At 39.6% G+C, this 19,414-nt stretch overlaps 1 protein-coding gene across 5 annotated transcripts in view; it reads right to left on the minus strand.

Moving 5' to 3' along the window:
- fam13a (family with sequence similarity 13 member A) overlaps positions 1-19,414 on the minus strand; it is a 230,842-nt gene that overhangs the window by 157,354 nt on the left and 54,074 nt on the right. For all 5 annotated transcript variants that reach the window (XM_061881057.1, XM_061881052.1, XM_061881051.1 and 2 more), the window contains exons 4-5: positions 9,278-9,455; positions 5,309-5,459 (exon numbers count right to left, since the gene is read on the minus strand). In XM_061881057.1, the coding sequence (XP_061737041.1) occupies positions 5,309-5,459; positions 9,278-9,455 (329 nt within the window). The remainder of the gene's footprint in view (positions 1-5,308; positions 5,460-9,277; positions 9,456-19,414) is intronic.

Raw genomic sequence — 19,414 nt, forward strand, 5'->3', positions numbered from 1 at the left:
CCAACACGCCGGATTGTAGTCAGCTGGAGGCGTGTCTTAATGAAATTAAACAATGGATGTCCGCTAACTTTTTCCAACTCAACGCCAAAAAAACGGAAATGCTGATTATCGGTCCTGCTAGACACCGAACTCTATTTAATAATACAACTCTAACATTTGACAACCAAACAATTAAACAAGGCGACACGGTAAAGAATCTGGGTATTATCTTCGACCCAACTCTCTCCTTTGAGGCACACATTAAAAGCGTTACTAAAACGGCCTTCTTTCATCTCTGTAACATCGCTAAAATTCGCTCCATTCTGTCCACTAAAGACGCTGAGATCATTATCCATGCGTTTGTTACGTCTCGCCTCGACTACTGTAACGTATTATTTTCGGGTCTCCCCATGTCTAGCATTAAAAGATTACAGTTGGTACAAAATGCGGCTGCTAAACTTTTGACAAGAACAAGAAAGTTTGATCACATTACGCCTGTACTGGCTCACCTGCACTGGCTTCCTGTGCACTTAAGATGTGACTTTAAGGTTTTACTACTTACGTATAAAATACTACACGGTCTAGCTCCATCTTATCTTGCCGATTGTATTGTACCATATGTCCCGGCAAGAAATCTGCGTTCAAAGGATTCCGGCTTATTAGTGATTCCCAAAGCCCAAAAAAAGTCTGCGGGCTATAGAGCATTTTCCGTTCGGGCTCCAGTACTCTGGAATACCCTCCCGGTAACAGTTCGCGATGCCACCTCAGTAGAAGCATTTAAGTCTCACCTTAAAACTCATTTGTATACTCTAGCCTTTAAATAGACTCCCTTTTTAGACCAGTTGATCTGCCGTTTCTTTTCTTTTTCTTCTATGTCCCACTCTCCCGTGTGGAGGGGGTCCGGTCCGATCCGGTGGCCATGTACTGCTTGCCTGTGTATCGGCTGGGGACATCTCTGCGCTGCTGGTCCGCCTACGCTTGGGATTGTTTCCTGCTGGCTCCGCTGTGAACGGGACTCTCGCTGCTGTGTCTTGGATCCTCTTTGGACTGGACTCTCGCGACTGTGTTGTATCCATTGTGGATTGAACTTTCACAGTATCATGTTAGATCCGCTCGACATCCATTGCTTTCCTCCTCTCTAAGGTTCTCATAGTCATCATTGTCACCGACGTCCCACTGGGTCATTATTGTCACCAATGTCCCACTGGGTGTGAGTTTTCCTTGCCCTTATGTGGGCCTACCGAGGATGTCGTGGTGGTTTGTGCAGCCCTTTGAGACACTAGTGATTTAGGGCTATATAAGTAAACATTGATTGATTGATTGATATTTGGAACACCCCACAGGTGTGCAGGCTAATTGGGAACAGGTGGGTGCCATGATTGGCTATAAAAACAGCTTCCATGAAATGCTAAGTCTTCCACAAGAAAGGACGGGGCGAGGTACACCCCTTTGTCCACAACTGCGTGAGCAAATAGTCAAACAGTTTAAGAACAACGTTTCTCAAAGTGCAATTGCAAAAAATTTAAGGATTTCAACATCTACGCTCCATAATATCATCAAAAGGTTCAGAGAATCTGGAGAAATCAGTCCATGTAAGCAGCATGGCCGGAAACCAACATTGAATGACCGTGACCTTCCATCCCTCAGACGGCACTGTATCAAAAACCGACATCAATCTCTAAAGGATATCACCACATGGGCTCAGGAACACTTCAGAAAACCACCTTCACTAAATACAGTTGGTCGCTACATCTGTGAGTGCAAGTTAAAGCTCTACTATGCAAAGCGAAAGCCATTTATCAACAACATCCAGAAACGCTGCCGGCTTCTCTGGCCCCGAGATCATCTAAGATGTACTGATGCAAAGTGGAAAAGTGTTCTGTGGTCTGACAAGTCCACATTTCAAATAGTTTTTGGAAATATTCGACATCGTGTCATCCGGACCAAAGGGGAAGCGAACCATCCAGACTGTTATCGACGCAAAGTTGAAAAGCCAGCATGTGTGATGGTATGGGGGTGCATTAGTGCCCAAGGCATGGGTGACTTACACATCTGTGAAGGCACCATTCATGCTGAAAGGTACATGCAGGTTTTGGAACAACATAGGGACGGCGTGGCGCAGTGGGAGAGTGGCCGTGCGCAACCCGAGCGTCCCTGGTTCAAATCCCACCTAGTACCAACCTCGTCACGTCCGTTGTGTCCTGAGCAATACACTTCACCCTTGCTCCTGATGGGTGCTGGATAAGCGCCTTGCATGGCAGCTCTCTCCATCAGTGTGTGAATGGGTAAATGTGGAAGTAGTGTCAAAGCGCTTTGAGTACTTTCAAGGTAGAAAAGCACTATACAAGTACAACCCATTTATCATTTATATGCTGCCATCTAAGCGCTGTCTTTGTCATGGACACCCCTGCTTATTTCAGCAAGACAATGCCAAGCCACATTCAGCACGTGTTACAACAGCTTGGCTTCTTAAAAAAAGAGTGCGGGTACTTTCCTGGCCCGCCTGCAGTCCAGATTTGTCTCCATTCGAAAATGTGTGGCGCATTATGAAGCGTAAAATACGACAACAAGACCCCGGACTGTTGAACGACTGAAGCCTTACATAAAACAAGAATGGGGAAAAATTCCACTTTCAAAGCTTCAACAATTAGTTTCCTCAGTTCCCAATCGTTTATTGAGTGTTGTTAAAAGAAAAGGTGATGTAACACAGTGGTGAACATGCCCTTTCCCAACTACTTTGGCACGTTTTGCAGCCATGAAATTCTAAGTTAATGATTATTTGCAAAAAAAATTAAGTTTATGAGTTTGAACATCAATATGTTGTCTTTGCATTCAACTGAATATGGGTTGAAAATGATTTGCAAATCATTGTATTCTGTTAATATTTACATCTAACACATTTTTCCAACTCAGGTGGAAACAAGGTTTGTATGCAGAAAGGGTGCTTGCACCTACTGCTTGAATTGTCCTGATTTATGCTCATTTTTGCTGGCTTCAATCTTGTTGCTTTAATATAATTGTTTCAGCCATATGCTACTGAGCAAGCAGGACAGTGAATGTGTATACCATCGCAAATGTTCTATACTTAGAAACATTCTGTCCATTAAAAAATTGCTAAAACCAATCCATTGTCACAAATTGAAAATTATACTGTATAAGCCAGGGGTGTCCAAACTACGGCCCCTGGCCGGCTTCTTCAGTTTAGCCCGCAAAAGGTCATGAGTTTATAAATGAATCCGTCTCGTTAGGGATTTTAGCAATCCGACTGTTACACATTCGGCCAACAGGAGTAAATCAGGTCAATGACAATGGTGAAGTACACCATGAAGAGTACACAGCACAGCATTAACTGATATGACCCAATCCAAACAACCTATCCTAGTCATGACGCAAAACACTAAATCCAACCAATACAAAAAGTCAACACATAACACAACCTACTCACTGAACTTTGTGGATATTATAAAAAAAATGTCCAAGCACCATAAAGAAATCCAAATGACTCCAATTTTCATATATATATATATATATATATATATATATATATATATATATATATATATACATATGTCATGATCCACGTCTTGGATCATGGCATATTCTGGTTTTGGTTCTGTTTATCTAATTCTGTCTAGTATTTGTCTTCCTCAGTTCTTTGTGGCACTTCCTGGTTTTGTTTTCGTTGTCATAGTTGCCCATTTAGTGTCACCTGTCTCTGCTTTGATCACGCGCACCTGCCCTTGATTATGTATCTCCCTATATATGCCCGCCTCTGTTTGACATTCAGTCTTGGACTCTTGCTTGCTACACGCAACAGCTGACGCCGCTCTTCCAACATTGTGGTAAATCTATTTTTGTATACTTGTTAGCATATATGCTATTTTGTTATTTTATGTCCCTAGCTTCCACGCTAGCCCCTTTTGTTCTTTCTAGCTCCCAAGCTAGTTCTGTTGGTTTTTGGTTAGTGCCTTTCTGCAAGTGTTTTTGTTCTTAGTTTGTTTTATTATATAAATAAATTCTTATCCCTACCCTCACGCTGTGTTCCATCTTCCGCTGCACCCACGAGAGAACAACTCGTCACCACAATGCCACCGAGACGTCACAATATATATATATATATATATATATATATATATATATATGTGTGTGTGTGTGTGAAAAATCCCAAGACTACTTCATCTCTACAGAACTCTTTCATGAGGTGTTCCCTCAATCATCAGATTTTTTTATATATATGTATAGCGTGTATATACATACACACGATATGTATATATATATATATATATATATACACACACACACACACATGTATGTGTATAAATATATATATATATATATATATATATATATGAGTATATATGTATATAATGTGTATGTGTGTATATATATATATATATATATATATACACATATATATATATATTACACACACACACACACACACACACCGATATGCATATATACATGTGTGTGTATAAATATGTATATATATGTTTATAAATGTGTGTATGTGTATATAATATAAATATATATATACACGCACATGCATACATATACACACACATACATAAATATACACATATACAGATACACACTGTATATATTTTATACATACATATATATATATAATATATATAAATAAACACAGACATACATACACACATGTTTGTGTGTGTGTGTGTGTGTGTATATATATATATATATATATATACATATACACACACAGACATACATATTATATATATTATATATGTAAATAGTCGGCCTTCCGCCTCAGGCCAAATTTGTTTACCCCTGGTGTTATAAGAGACAATGCACATTAATGTACTGGTAATATCTAAAAAATATATTCCACTAATTCATTATTAACATACTGACATCCCATCTGATGTCATACATATATAACGTAAGTCCAGACTTTTGTGAGACTTTAGAGGCCTATTTTCCCCCAGAAATGGCCCTAAATGCTACAAATGTGCGCCTTGGCTTGTGAAGGATAAGTGGCACAGAAAAGGGTTGTGTTTTGTTACTCGCTATCGACCAAACGAGCCGCTCAATAAGGGACACGCTGCAGGGAGGCGGACACAAATCATCATAGCGGAGACGAGGGGCCACCTGTGTCGATCTTTACAGCAGCAGCCCGTGATCAATACGAGGTGCATCAAATTTAGCCTCAAGTTATATAAACGGCTATCAATTCGCCGCCGTCCTACTGGGCAAACGAGCCGGTGGTGTCACAGGTCAGAGAGAGGCGGAGAAGCTCATGCCGCTTAGGATAGTCATGATGTGAGCGGTTATACATGTTTAAAAAGTAACATCTGTTGCACACCTTGACCAGAACGACATCTGCCAGTTTCTCTTCTTCTTCTTCTTCTTCTTTGTTGTCCATCTCAAATATGCTGTCGTGGTTCTGGATGAGCCGCACCAGGATCTTGTTGCAGATATTCTGATCGTTCAAGGCTTCGATCCTGGCAGCCACGCTAGAAAACAAAAGGTTTTTATTTTGTAAAATGTGCATGAATGAAAATTGTTACCGTACTTGCAATTATACAACATGAACAGTTTTGAACAAAATGAAAGATTATCCCGCAGAGTTTATTAGTGGAGCACGCGGAGGGAAACCCGAGTGGGATTCTAATGAATAGGCCAGCGCTCACATAATTATTTATTCATGTGTTCATTGAGCGAGGACACACCCTGCTGGTATTGTGTGTCACACTTGTTTGTTGTTGCAACTTTAACATTCATAAGATGACGTTAAGACTCCTAATCATGATGTTTTTGTGTATCAATATGTCTCGATACCTCAAATGGGGACTAAGCACTAAGCAGTGATAATGTAAAAACAATATCATCAAGTATGATTTAGGGCAGGGGTCACCAACCTTTTTGAAACCAAGAGCTACTTCTTGGGTACTGATTAATGCAAATGGCTACCAGTTTGATACACACTTAAATAAATTCCCAGAAGTAGCCAATTTGCTCAATTAGCCTTTAATAAATAAATCTATATATATAAAAAAATTGGTATTTCTGTCTGTCATTCCGTCGTACATTTTTTTTCCATTTACGGAAGGTTTTTTGTCGAGGATAAATGATGAAAAAACACTTAACTGAACGGTTTAAAAGAGGAGAAAACAGGGGGAAAAAATTTCAACTCTTTAAAATTAAAAATTCAACCGAAAAAAGGAAAAGGAAAAACTAGCTAATTTGAATCTTTTTGAAAAAATTAACACAAGAATTTACGGAACTTCATTAGTAATTTTTCCTGATTAAGATTAATTTTAGAATTTTGATGACATGTTTTAAATAGGTTAAAATCCAATCTGCACTTTGTTAGAACATATAACAAATTGGACCAAGCTATATTTCTAACTAAGACAAATCATTATTTCTTCTAGATTTTCCAGAACAAAAATTTTAAGAGAAATTCAAAAGACTTTGAAATAAGATTCAAATTTGATTCTACAGATTTTCTAGATTTGACAGAATAAGTTTTTTGAATTTTAATCACAATAAGTTTGAAGAAATATTTCACAAATATTCTTCGTCGGAAAAACCGAAACTAAAATGAAGAATCAAATTAAAATGTATTTATTATTCTTTACAATAAAAAAAAATGTTTTACCTGCACATTGATTTAAATTGTCAGGAAAGAAGAGGAAGGAATTTAAAAAGGTAAAGAGGTATATGTGTTTAAAAATCCTAAAATCATTTTTAAGGTTGTATTTTTTCTCTAAAATTGTCTTTCTGAGAGTTATAAGAAGCAAAGTAAAAAAATAAATGAATTTATTTAAACAAATGAAGACCAAGTCTTTAAAAATATCTTCTTGGATTTTCAAATTCTATTCGAGTTTTGTCTCTCTTAGAATTAAAAATGTCGAGCAAAGCGAGACCAGCTTGCTAGTAAATAAATACAATTTTAAAAAATAGAGGCAGCTCACTGGTAAGTGCTGCTATTTGAGCTATTTTTAGAACAGGCCAGCAGGCGACTCATCTGGTCCTTACGGGCTACCTGGTGCCCGCGGGCACCGCGTTGGTGACCCCTGATTTTTAGGGCAAGGGTCGGCAACCCAAAATACAAAAAAACAAATCTGTCTGGAGCCGCAAAAAATGAAAAGCCGCGTGTAAGTCTTATAATGAAGGCAATGTAAGTTTTACCAACGTTTAAATATGATTTATTATGCAACACTAATTTTAACAACACAACATAAAATACTATTCATCGTGCTTCACTTTTACCACATTTTCTTATGCTACAGCTTTATTTAAAATGGATTAAATCAGTTTTTGTCCTCAAAATTCCACAGACAATACCCCACAATGACAATATGAATTGTTTTTTTAAACATTTTTCAAAATGTATCAAAACAAAAAATTTGAGATGTCCGATAATATCGGACTACCGATATTATTGGCCGATGAATGCTTTAAAATGTAATATCGGTATCGGTTTCAAAAAGTAAAATGCATTACTTTTCAAAACGCCGCTGTGTACACGAATGTAGGGAGAAGTAGAGAGCGCCAATAAACCTTGTGTCACATGTTGTTGTTGACGAACCCCAAAATACAGAACAAACAAGAACAAACAAAAGGGTACAAGCAAAAGGCGCGCACAAGGCGGAGAACAAACTTGGCTATGAACAAAAAACTAGCACAAAGGCTAACTGTGGACTAGAAACAAAAACACTTACTGTGACACGATGGAACTAAGACAAGAGCAGAGTGAACAGAAGTAGACACAGTTATAATGATCAGCATTAATGACTGACAGGTAGTAGTGACAATAATCCAGCACTGACTTGAGGGGAACGCAACTAAAAAATAGTAGATGGCTGATTGACACCGGGTGTGGCAAGGTGCCAATCTGCCACAGCTGAGGAGACACAGCACTCAGGGAGACAAACAGGAAACAAGACCAAAACAAGAGCGCTGACAGGAAATACAACCAAATCAGAGGAAAAACTAACACAACCACACTGTCAGGGGCAAGCCTGACACCTTAGTCAACAGCCATACAGGTCACACTGAGGGTGGCCGTATGAACAACGCAAACGCAGTTACAAATATGCGCCACCCTGTGAACCCCCACCAAACAAGAATGACAAACACATTTCGGGAGAACATCCGCACCGTAACACAATATACACACAGCAGAACAAATACCCAGAAACCCTTGCAGCACTAACTCTTCCGGGACGCTACAATATACACCCCCCCCCCACCTTAATATCCTCATGTCCCAAATTCCAAACTGCCGTTTTGAGGCCGACCCAATCACATAATATCTACTGCTTTTCACACACACAAGTGAATGCAAGGCATACTTGGTCAACAGCCATACAGGTCACACTGAGGATGGCCGTATAAACAACTTTAGCACTGTTACAAATATGCGCCACACTGTGAACCCACACCAAACAAGCATGACAAACACATTTCGGGAGAACATCTGCACCGTAACACAACATAAACGCAACAGAACAAATACTCAGAACCCCTTGCAGCACTAACTCTTCCAGGATGCTACAATAAACACCCCCCCGCCCACCTCAACCTTCTCATGCTTTCTCAGGGAGAGCATGTCCCAAATTCCAAGGTGGTTTTTTGAGGCATGTTAAAAAAATAAAAAAAATAATGCACTTTGTGACTTCAATAACAAATATGGCAGTGCCATGTTGGCATTTTTTTCCATAACTTGAGTTGCTTTATTTTGAAAACCTTGTTAAATAGTTTAATGCATCCAGCTGGGCATCACAACAAAATCAGGCATAATAATGTGTTAATTCCACGACTGTATGTATCGGTATCGGTTGATATCTGAATCGGAAATGAAGAAATGGACATCTCTACTAAAAATCTAAAAAATGAAATGTTGGTAAGTATTCACAGCATCGGCTCAATACTTTGTTGATGCACCTTTGACAGCCTCAAGTTTTTTTGAATTGGATGCCACAAGCTCGGCACACCTATCTTTGGGCAGTTCTGCCCATTTCTCTTTGCAGCACCTCTCTGCTTTGTTCCTGCTCTGAGCTGCTGTGACGTAGATTACCATAATAACTCCTATAATTCTCAAAAGTGCAGATTTCAACCGTTGAAATACTTTGTATAGTTCAAGGGTTAGGGTCATTTAAAAACAGCACTACGTATCATAATGGCGGCTACAGTTTTGATGTTAAAGGTCTAAAAAAAAATGTCGAACGTCCGGTGGGCCGGATTGAAAAATGTCTGTCCTGGATGGTAGCACTCATACTTGCATGCGATGGATAATAAAGCCTTGGCTGAGGTGGACACTCACTGGAAGACGCTGGGCCCAAACACAGTGGCCAGGTTGTGTGCGGTCATGCGGTTCTCCTTTTGGTTGCTCTCCACCATTGTGAGGAAGTGACACAAGTAACGCAGCAGGCTGTGGTGCACATCTGGAAGATGCTTCAGCAGGTCCCTCAGGTCTGAGCAGGAGCCGTCGTCGCCGCATTCTACAGACACACGTGCAAAAACACACACGGTTAAAAGTGTGTCTTCATTCTCAGCAACTGATGCTTTCGAAGCCGCTGGGTGCTTATAGCATGAGTACTTGGGGTAGGGGCCAGAGCATCTAGAACTCATTTTTGTCAATAGAGCACCATCAGATAACTTACATTTGTCAAAATCAAGGGCCAGAGACCAGGTGTGGCACGCCACTTTGTTTAACTTCAAATGTGGGCGCCATGATAACTCCCCTGCCTGTTAGAGGAATTGTGGGAATTCAAATACAAACTACTACCATGTTTTCTGGGACTGCTCCGTCATAAAGGACTATTGGAAACAGATACCCCAAGCTCTATAGCAGGGGTCACCAACGTGGTGCTCATAAGGACCAGATGAGTAGCCTGCTGGCCTGTTGTAAAAATAGCTCAAATAGCAGCGCTTACCAGTGAGCTGCCTCTATTTTTTTAAATTTCATCACTTAATATTGCTAAAACTAAATTGATGATATTTGGTACCAAAACTGAGGTATCTAATGAAGTAAATATTAAAATAAATGGAGATATTAGTGCGTCTGCCTCACAATACGAAGTTCCTGCAGTCCTGGGTTCAAATCCAGGCTCGGGAACTTTCTGTGTGGAGTTTGCATGTTCTCCCCGTGAATGCGTGGGTTCCCTCCGGGTACTCCGGCTTCCTCCCACTTCCAAAGACATGCACCTGGGGATAGGTTGATTGGCAACACTAAATTGGCCCTAGTGTGTGAATGTGAGTGTGAATGTTGTCTGTCTATCTGTGTTGGCCCTGCGATGAGGTGGCGACTTGTCCAGGGTGTACCACGCCTTCCGCCCGATTGTAGCTGAGATAGGCGCCAGCGCCCCCCGCGACCCCAAAAGGGAATAAGCGGTAGAAAATGGATGGATGGGGATAAAATTGAGCTTGTCTTTGATACTAAGTTTTTGGGAGTTATAATTGATTATAAATTATCATGGAGACAACATGTAAATTATAGAAAATCAAAAATATCAAAAACACTTGGTGTTTTGTATAAAACTAAAGAATTACTTAATTATAATTCTTTGTTAACACTTTATTATACTTTGATACTTCCATACATGACATACTGTGTAGAACTCTGGGGGACCACTTTTAAAACCATAACTAATGATATTGTTTTGCTGCAAAAAAAAAAAGCTGTACGGCTAATAAACAAAGCAGGATATTATGACCATACTCATCCATTATTTGTTAAATCAAAACTTATGAAATTTCAAGATATTGTTTATTATAAAATAACACAGATAATGTTCAAAGCAAAAATAAATACTCTTCCAGAAGGAATTCAAAAATACTTCTCTCTACAGACCAGCAAATACAATCTAAGAGATGAATCTAAGTTTATTTTGCCAAAAGCAAGACTAGTTGTTAAACGTAGATGTTTATCTGTTCTCTGTGTTAATTTGTGGAATTCTGTTGGTAAAGAAATAAAAATGAGTGACTCGGTATTTAATTTCAAAAAGAACATGTCACAATGTATTTTAAAAAGTTATGTGAACTAGAAATTTATGTTTGTTTGGTTAAATGTTGTATTTAGAAGGTATGTATGTTTATCTTTTTACAAAAAAGTGCATGTGTGTAGGTACATATTTTTGTATTGTTTGTTGGGGGGCAGCTTGAATGTGGATGCTGAATGACTATATTTCTTTTTGTGTTGCAGAATTATTAGAAAAGGTAACTTAATTGAATGTAAAAAATGTTATGTTGGGCATATAAGCTTTTTTGCTTCTGCCTGTTTCAGTCATGTTATTCATGTTTGAATCGTGATCTATGTTTGAATATGTTTTTGTTAGACTGAAAATAAACTGAAAATGAAACTGAACTAGCAAGCTGGTCTCGCTTTGCTCAACATTTTTAATTCTAAGAGAGACAAAACTCAAATAGAATTTGAAAATCCAAGAAAATATATTAAAGACTTGGTCTTCACTTGTTTAAATAAATTCATTTATTTTTAGGGTCCGCCCTGCCTATGGCAAAGGACTCCATGGCGCAATTTTTAAATAAAACACAGAAAAAACTGCTCCTAGGAAGAGAAAACAGACAAAACTGCTTGTAACTTCCGGTAGGAATGCCGGAAAGACATAAATGATAAATAAATGGGTTGTACTTGTATAGCGCTTTTCTACCTTCAAGGTACTCAAAGCGCTTTGACACTACTTCCACATTTACCCATTCACACACACATTCACACACTGATGGAGGGAGCTGCCATGCAAGGCGCCAACCAGCACCCATCAGGAGCAAGGGTGAAGTGTCTTGCTCAGGACACAACGGACGTGACGAGGTTGGTTCCAGGTGGGATTTGAACCAGTGACCCTCGGGTTGCGCACGGCCACTCTCCCACTGCGCCACGCCGGCCCAAACAAAAACTTCTATGTAGGTCTCACTTAGACCTACATTTCGATAATTGACATCCTTCGGCAAAAATCAACAGGAAGTTAAAAATTGCCCCTTCAAAATAAAAGTTTTGTGAAAACCCGTCACCTTTTTTCAAAAGTTATCTCCTCTGAGCGAGTTTGGCGTTTCGGCTTCAAACTCGCACAGGAGAGAGTTTGAACCCTTCTGATTAAAAGTATAGATCTAAGTTTTGAAAAGTTCTCAGGTTTTGATTTTACGCGCCTTCAAAAAACCCCTGCGCAAATTTTCCTAAAAAATGACGTTTTTGCCTCTTTGAGCTGTAATTTGGCCCACTTAAAATGCTTCAAAGTGCAAGTTAAAGCTCTGTTATGCAGACCGAAAGCCATTTATCAACAACATCCAGAATTGCTAAATTGTAATTTCACCCCCTTAACATGCTTCAAAACTCATCAAATTTTACACACATATCAGGGCTGGCAAAAACTGCGATCTAATAAAAAACCAAACCCCAAAAATCAAAATTGCGCTTAGCGCCCCCTAGGAAAAAAAACAGACATAACTGCATGTAACTTCTGTTAGAAATGTCGTAGAGACATGGAATAAAAAACTTCTATGTAGGTCTGACTAAGATCGGGACTCGGGACACAGCGGCAACAGCCAAAGGCGGACCCGACCAACGCTGCTTGCAGCTTTAATTTTATTTTGCTTCTTATAACTTTCAGAAAGACAATTTTAGAGAAAAAATACAACCTTAAAAATGATTTTAGGATTTTTAGACAAATATACCTTTTAAATTCCGGTATAGCTCGGTTGGTAGAGTGGCCGTGCCAGCAACTTGAGGGTTGCAGGTTCAATTCCCGCTTCCGCCATCCTAGTCACTGCCGTTGTGTTCTTGGGCAAGACACTTTACCCACCTGCTCCCAGTGCCACCCACACTGCTTTAAATGTAACTTAGATATTGGGTTTCACTATGTAAAGCGCTTTGAGTCACTAGAGAAAAGCGCTATATAAATATAATTCACTGCACTCCTTCCTCTTCTTTCCTGACAATTTAAAATTTTAAGGCCGCCAGGCTGCACCAAACTTTTGGTGCCTTGTTGACACAGAAAAGTACAATGGTGTATGCGCAGCAGCTATGAAGGTTGCAAGCTTGTTTGGTTCAACTTATCTTTCTGAATCAGCCTTTTCTGACATGAACTTCATCAAGAACAAACACAAAACACATCTGCAAGACTCACTCAAAGTTGCAATGTCAAGTTACACACCAGAGTACAACACACTAGTTAACAGCTTCTCACTAACTGACAAAGCAACAGATAACAGATTTGGTGTCCAGTTCAAAGTGTGACATGATTTATTTAAACATCCATTCATTTTCTACCGCTTATTCCCTTTTGGGGTGGCGGGGGGCGCTGGCGCCTATCTCAGCTACAATCGGGCGGAAGGCGGGGTACACCCTGGACAAGTCACCACCTCATCGCAGGGCCAACACAGATAGACAGACAACATTCACACACTAGGGCCAATTTAGTGTTGCCAATAGACCTATCCCCAGGTGTAGGTCTTTGGAAGTGGGAGGAAGCCGGAGTACCCGGAGGGAACCCACGCAGTCACGGGGAGAACATGCAAACTCCACACAGAAAGATCCCGAGCCTGGATTTGAACCCAGGACTGCAGGATCTCCGTATTGTGAGGCAGACGCACTAACCGCTATGCCACCGTGAAGCCCATTTATTTAAACATTTGAGAGTTATTATTTGAGGGCTTCCTCCCACTTCCAAAGACATGCACCTGGGGATAGGTTGATTGGCAACACTAAATTGGCCCTAGTGTGTGAATGTTGTCTGTCTATCTGTGTTGGCCCTGCGATGAGGTGGCGACTTGTCCAGGGTGTACCCTGCCTTCTGCCCGATTGTAGCCAGCGCCCCCCGCGACCCCGAAAGGGAATAAGCGGTAGGAAATGGATGGATGGAGTTATTATTTGTACAAACATGGTGCAAAGTAATTTATGATTTGTTAAAAAATGTTAGTGTCTGGCTAGTTAAAATGGGATATTGTGATTTCAAAAGACTGTCTTAGAAGTGATCATTTGAAAATGTTCATTTTGAAAAATGTGCACTTGGAGAAAATATAAAAATAAAGTGTTGCATATTGATATTTATCTGTTTCTCTCAATTTACCGGTCGATCTATGTTCCCATCCTCACCTATGGTCATGAGCTTTGGGTCATGACCGAAAGGATAAGATCACGGGTACAAGCGGCCCAAATGAGTTTCCTCCACCGTGTGGCGGGTCTCTCTCTTAGAGATAGGGTGAGAAGCTCTGCCATCCGGGAGGAACTCAAAGTAAAGCCGCTGCTCCTCCACATGGAGAGGAGCCAGATGAGGTGGTTCGGGCATCTGGTCAGGATGCCACCCGAACGCCTCCCTAGGGAGGTGTTTAGGGCACGTCCAACCGGTAGGAGGCCACGGGGAAGACCCAGGACACGTTGGGAAGACTATGTCTCCCGGCTGGCCTGGGAACGCCTCGGGATCCCCCGGGAAGAGCTAGACGAAGTGGCTGGGGAAAGGGAAGTCTGGGCTTCCCTGCTTAGGCTGCTGCCCCCGCGACCCGACCTCGGATAAGCGGAAGATGATGGATGGATGGATGGATGGATATATATATTTATTGTGAGAAATCATTAAGATGATCAGTGTTTCTTCAAAGATAAATATCATTAATTTTTAATAGTAACATAGAGTTAAAGGTAAATTGAGCAAATTGGCTATTTCTGGCAATTTATTTAAGTGTGTATCAAACTGGTAGCCCTTCGCATTAATCAGTACCCAAGAAGTAGCTCTTGGTTTCAAAAAAGTTGGTGACCCCTGCTCTATCGGACATTTTCAAACATGAAGTACGCCTTGAAAGTAAAACCTTGATTTTGGACATGTACCTCAGGACTGGCTGAAGAAAGATAAACACTTAATGAATATCCTACTGGTGGCTTGTAAAAAAAACAATACTAGAAAATGGATATCCCAGGAGAGCCCGACTTTGAAGCAATGAATGGAAATCGCAATGGACATATATAAAATGGAGAAGATAACTGCCACATCTGCCTTTATTAAATATAAATTGGAGAATTTTACTTCATACTTGGAAAACTGGGTCAATTACAGTTGTGATCAAAATTATTCAACCCCCACACAATTTTGGTGTTTTAGCAAGTTACACATTTATTCCGTATTTTGCTTATAGTCATATCAAATAAAGATGTGTCAAATAGACAAATGCAACTTAAATTGTAACACTGTATTTTACAAAATAGCAAAAAAGGACATTTTTCTTAATATCTCATTGCCAAAATGATTCAACCCCCTAGTTCCATGCATCTTTAGTACTTAGTAGAACAGCCTTTGGCAGTTATGACATCCTTCAAAGGTGATACACAAGCTTCTTGCAAGCATCTACAGGTATTTTAGCCCATTCCTCTTGGGCAAAGGCCTCCAGTTCATTCATATTCTTGGGCTTGCGTGCTGCAACTGCCTTCTTCAAGTCCCACCACAGCTTTTCTAGAGGATTTAGGTCTGGCCACTGTGAAGGCCACTCCAAAGTCTTCCAGCCCTTCTTCTGCAACCACTCTGATGTCGATTTGGAGGTATGCTTGGGACCCTTGTCCTGTTGGAAGGTCCAACGTCTCCCAAGCCTCAGCTTCCTCACTGACTTCATGACATTTGCAACTAATATATCCTGCTAGGAAATAGAATTCATAATGCCTTGAACGCGCTGGAGATTCCCGGTACCTGAGGCAGAGAAACAGCCCAAGAGCATGATTGACCCCCCCACCATGCTTAACAGTAGGCAAGGTGTTCTTCTCTTTGTAAGCTTAATTTTTTCTCCTCCAGACATAACGTTGATTCATAGGCCCAAAGAGTTCCACTTTTGTCTCATCACTCAATAGAACAGTTTCCCAAAATCTTTGGGGTTTATCCAGATGATTTTTGGCATACTGGAGTCTATTTTACTTGTGCCTGGTAGTCAGAAGGGGGGTGCGCCTGGGAGTTCTGGCATGGAGGCCTTCATCTCGTAGTGCGCGCCTTATTGTCTGGGATGAAACCTGCGTTCCCCCCTCTGCAATGTCCTGTTGTAGTTCCTCAGCTATTACCCGGGGGTTTTTCACCACTGTACGCTTCAAATACCGGACAGCAGTTGCACACAGCATCCTCTTTCTACCACGCCCAGGTAGTGTTTCCACTGTGCCTTTAGCTTTAAACTTGCGAATTATGCTCCCAACTGTCTCTCTTGGAATGTGTAATGTCTTTGCTATTTTCTTATATCCATATCCTTTCTCATGAGGAGAAAATACTTCCTCTCTTGACTTCTTTGACCACTCCCTGGACTTCATTCACCATGTTGCAAATACACCATTGACCATCTACAAGAAGCTGAGCGTCACAGTCTTTTTCAATCAGTTTAAGTGTTGCTCGTTATGGTTCTAATCACACCTACAGGTGTTTTCAACCTTATTCAAATTCTGTTCTTAAGCGTTAGGATCTTCAAGGGGTTGAATAATTTTGTCAATGAGATATTAAGAGAAATGACACTGTTACAAAATATAATGTAATTCAAGTTGCATTTGTCTATTTAACGCATCGTTATTTGATATGACTATAAACAAAATACAGAATAAATGTCCAACTTGCTAAAACACCAAAATTGTGTGGGGGTTGAATAATTTTGATCACAACTGTAGGTCACGCCCCATAAGCCTGACTTTAAATGTTCGAATTAGTGATTGTACTGCTTAAAAAAAAAAAAAAAAAGGATTACTCCATTTGAGTGTGTGTGTGTGTGTGTATGTATGTATATATATATATATATATATATATATATATATATATATATATATATATTAGGGGTGGGCAAATTAGTGCATTAATTATGAGTTAACTCATCTATTAACGCCAACAATTATTTTATCGCACATTTGCGTATGTTGTTTACATGCTTTTATTTTGTTAACGCCTTTTCTTAACAAGATGGCGTCGCCCGGCGTCGAGGGGCTCTTGGTCAAGATGGAACATTTGGCAAAAATACCGGACAATTCTGCAAATTTCATGGCTGGCTTACAGCGCGGTCACTCTGGGATCACTTACGACCGCCAGACAATTCTGGATGTGGATAGATCGGGCCGTTTTGGACTGAATGACGCGTGCTTGCTAGACCGGCTAGCTAGCATGGGAATACTTTGCCGGCTACATCCAGCGGCCTGTGAAGCAGCGGAGTATATGTGTTGTCTGTCTATTTATGAATAATGCAGACGAGGAGTGTTGGCTGAGTTCTTAACGTTTGCTTTCAGAGCGTGCATATCACAACATACAAGATGCCGTCATGGCGACACAACCTATACCGGGCTACCGCGCATGCTCGTCACTCCTGTTGCATGCTGGGTAGGGTAGTTCTTTTATTCCGTGGCTCATAACATCACAATATAGTACCATGTATATGCGTTCAGTTTATCAAAGCACCAAGCAAACAATCGGAAAATTCCCATCATATCAATTCCTAGATATGGTCATAATTATTTTAAGTGCACTACGCAGAATAAACACAACATTATTAATATTGCTACTACGGATAATTTGATCAAAAATTCCCTAAAACAGCCAACTACCTATAATATAGTTTTTTTAAACATAAGATCCCTGATAAAAAAAATGTTTCTGCTGTTACCTCAGAAATTGCCTGTTCAGATGTTATGATTGTGGCTCAGAGATTTGTATGTAGATTATATTTATTTTCCATAACAAACAGGATAACTTAAACACCCTGGCAGTGGCAATAAGCTTAAATGTTTGTATTTACATTTTTTGAGTTGATTTTCATAAAATATGCTATTTAACTGCTACTGTTTAACAAGGACTGATTTAAATTATGTTTGCACAACAAATGTTTTGCCGCTTTTGTTCAAGTGGGAGAATATTCCAATAAAGGTGCACTACACACTACTTTTGAATTCATTATTGGGCTTTGTGTATACAATGCAGTTAATCGTGATTAATCAGAGAAATAGTGCGATTAACGTCGATTAAATTTTTTAATCGTTGCCCAGCCCTAATATATATATATATATATATATATATATATATATATATATATATATATATATACAGTGGGGCAAAAAAGTATTTAGTCAGCCAGCGATTGTGCAAGTTCTCCCACTTAAAATGATGACAGAGGTCTGTAATTTTCATCATAGGTACACTTCAACTGTGAGAGACAGAATGTGAAAAAAAATCCAGGAATTCACATTGTAGGAATTTTTAAGAATTTATTTGTAAAGTATTTGGTCAACCATTCAAAGCTCTCACTGATGGAAGGAGGTTTTGGCTGAAAATCTCACGATACATGGCCCCATGCATTCTTTCCTTAACACGGATCAATCGTCCTGTCCCCTTAGCAGAAAAACAGCCCCAAAGCATGATGTTCCCACCCCCATGCTTCACAGTAGGTGTGGTGTTCTTGGATTGCGACTCAGTATTCTTCTTCCCTCCAAACACGAAGAGTTGAGTTTATACCAAAATGGATACATGGATGATACAGCAGAGGATTGGGAGAATGTCATGTGGTCAGATGAAACCAAAATAAAACTTTTTGGTTTTTTTTTTTTGGAACTAAAACACTACACACAGGAAAAGGTAGCTTTATAGTTGTATGATGGACTGTAAATAGTATTTAAATTGATGTTAAAGGTGAAACTGTGTTGGTAGTGTTTTGGGAATTTTATTTATTCCTCATTGTAAGTTCTGAGCGATGACCGTCATGGCGAACAGGAACACAACAGGAGTTAAATTTGCTAATAAACATAACCACGTGAACCATTTAAGACGAATTACAAGTTAAAGATGTGCATTGTTAACAAGTAATCATGTGTATTGTAACTTAAATATTGGGTTTCACTCTGTAAAAGCGCTTTGAGTCACTTGAGAAAAGCGCTATATAAATATAATTCACTTCCCTTTACACAAAACAGCAAAAAACTCAAAATAAGTCACGGAGTGATGAGACAGGTAGTGACAGTACACTTACCGTATTTTTCAGACTATAAGTCGCATTTTTTTTTTTCATAGTTTGACCGGGGGTGCGACTTATACTCAGGAGCGACTTATGTGTGAAATTATTAACACATTACCGTAAAATATCAAATAATATTATTTAGCTCATTCACGTAAGAGACTAAACGTGTAAGATTTCATTAAATTGATCGATTATGAGTGACAGATAGTTTGGTAAAGGTATAGCATGTTGTATATGTTATAGTTATTTGAATGACTTACCATAATATGTTAGGTTAACATAGCAGTTGCTTATTTATGCCTCATATAACCTACACTTATTCAGCCTGTTGTTCACTATTCTTTATTTATTTTAAATTGCCTTTCAAATGTCTATTATTGGTGTTGGGTTTTATCAAATAGATTTCCCCGAAAAATGCGACATATATGTTTTTTTTCCTTCTTTATTATGCATTTTCGGCAGGTGCGATTTATACTCTGAAAAATACGGTACTTTGAGACAA

This window comes from Nerophis ophidion, linkage group LG20 (assembly GCF_033978795.1).
Source record: "Nerophis ophidion isolate RoL-2023_Sa linkage group LG20, RoL_Noph_v1.0, whole genome shotgun sequence".
Lineage (NCBI taxonomy): Eukaryota > Metazoa > Chordata > Actinopteri > Syngnathiformes > Syngnathidae > Nerophis > Nerophis ophidion.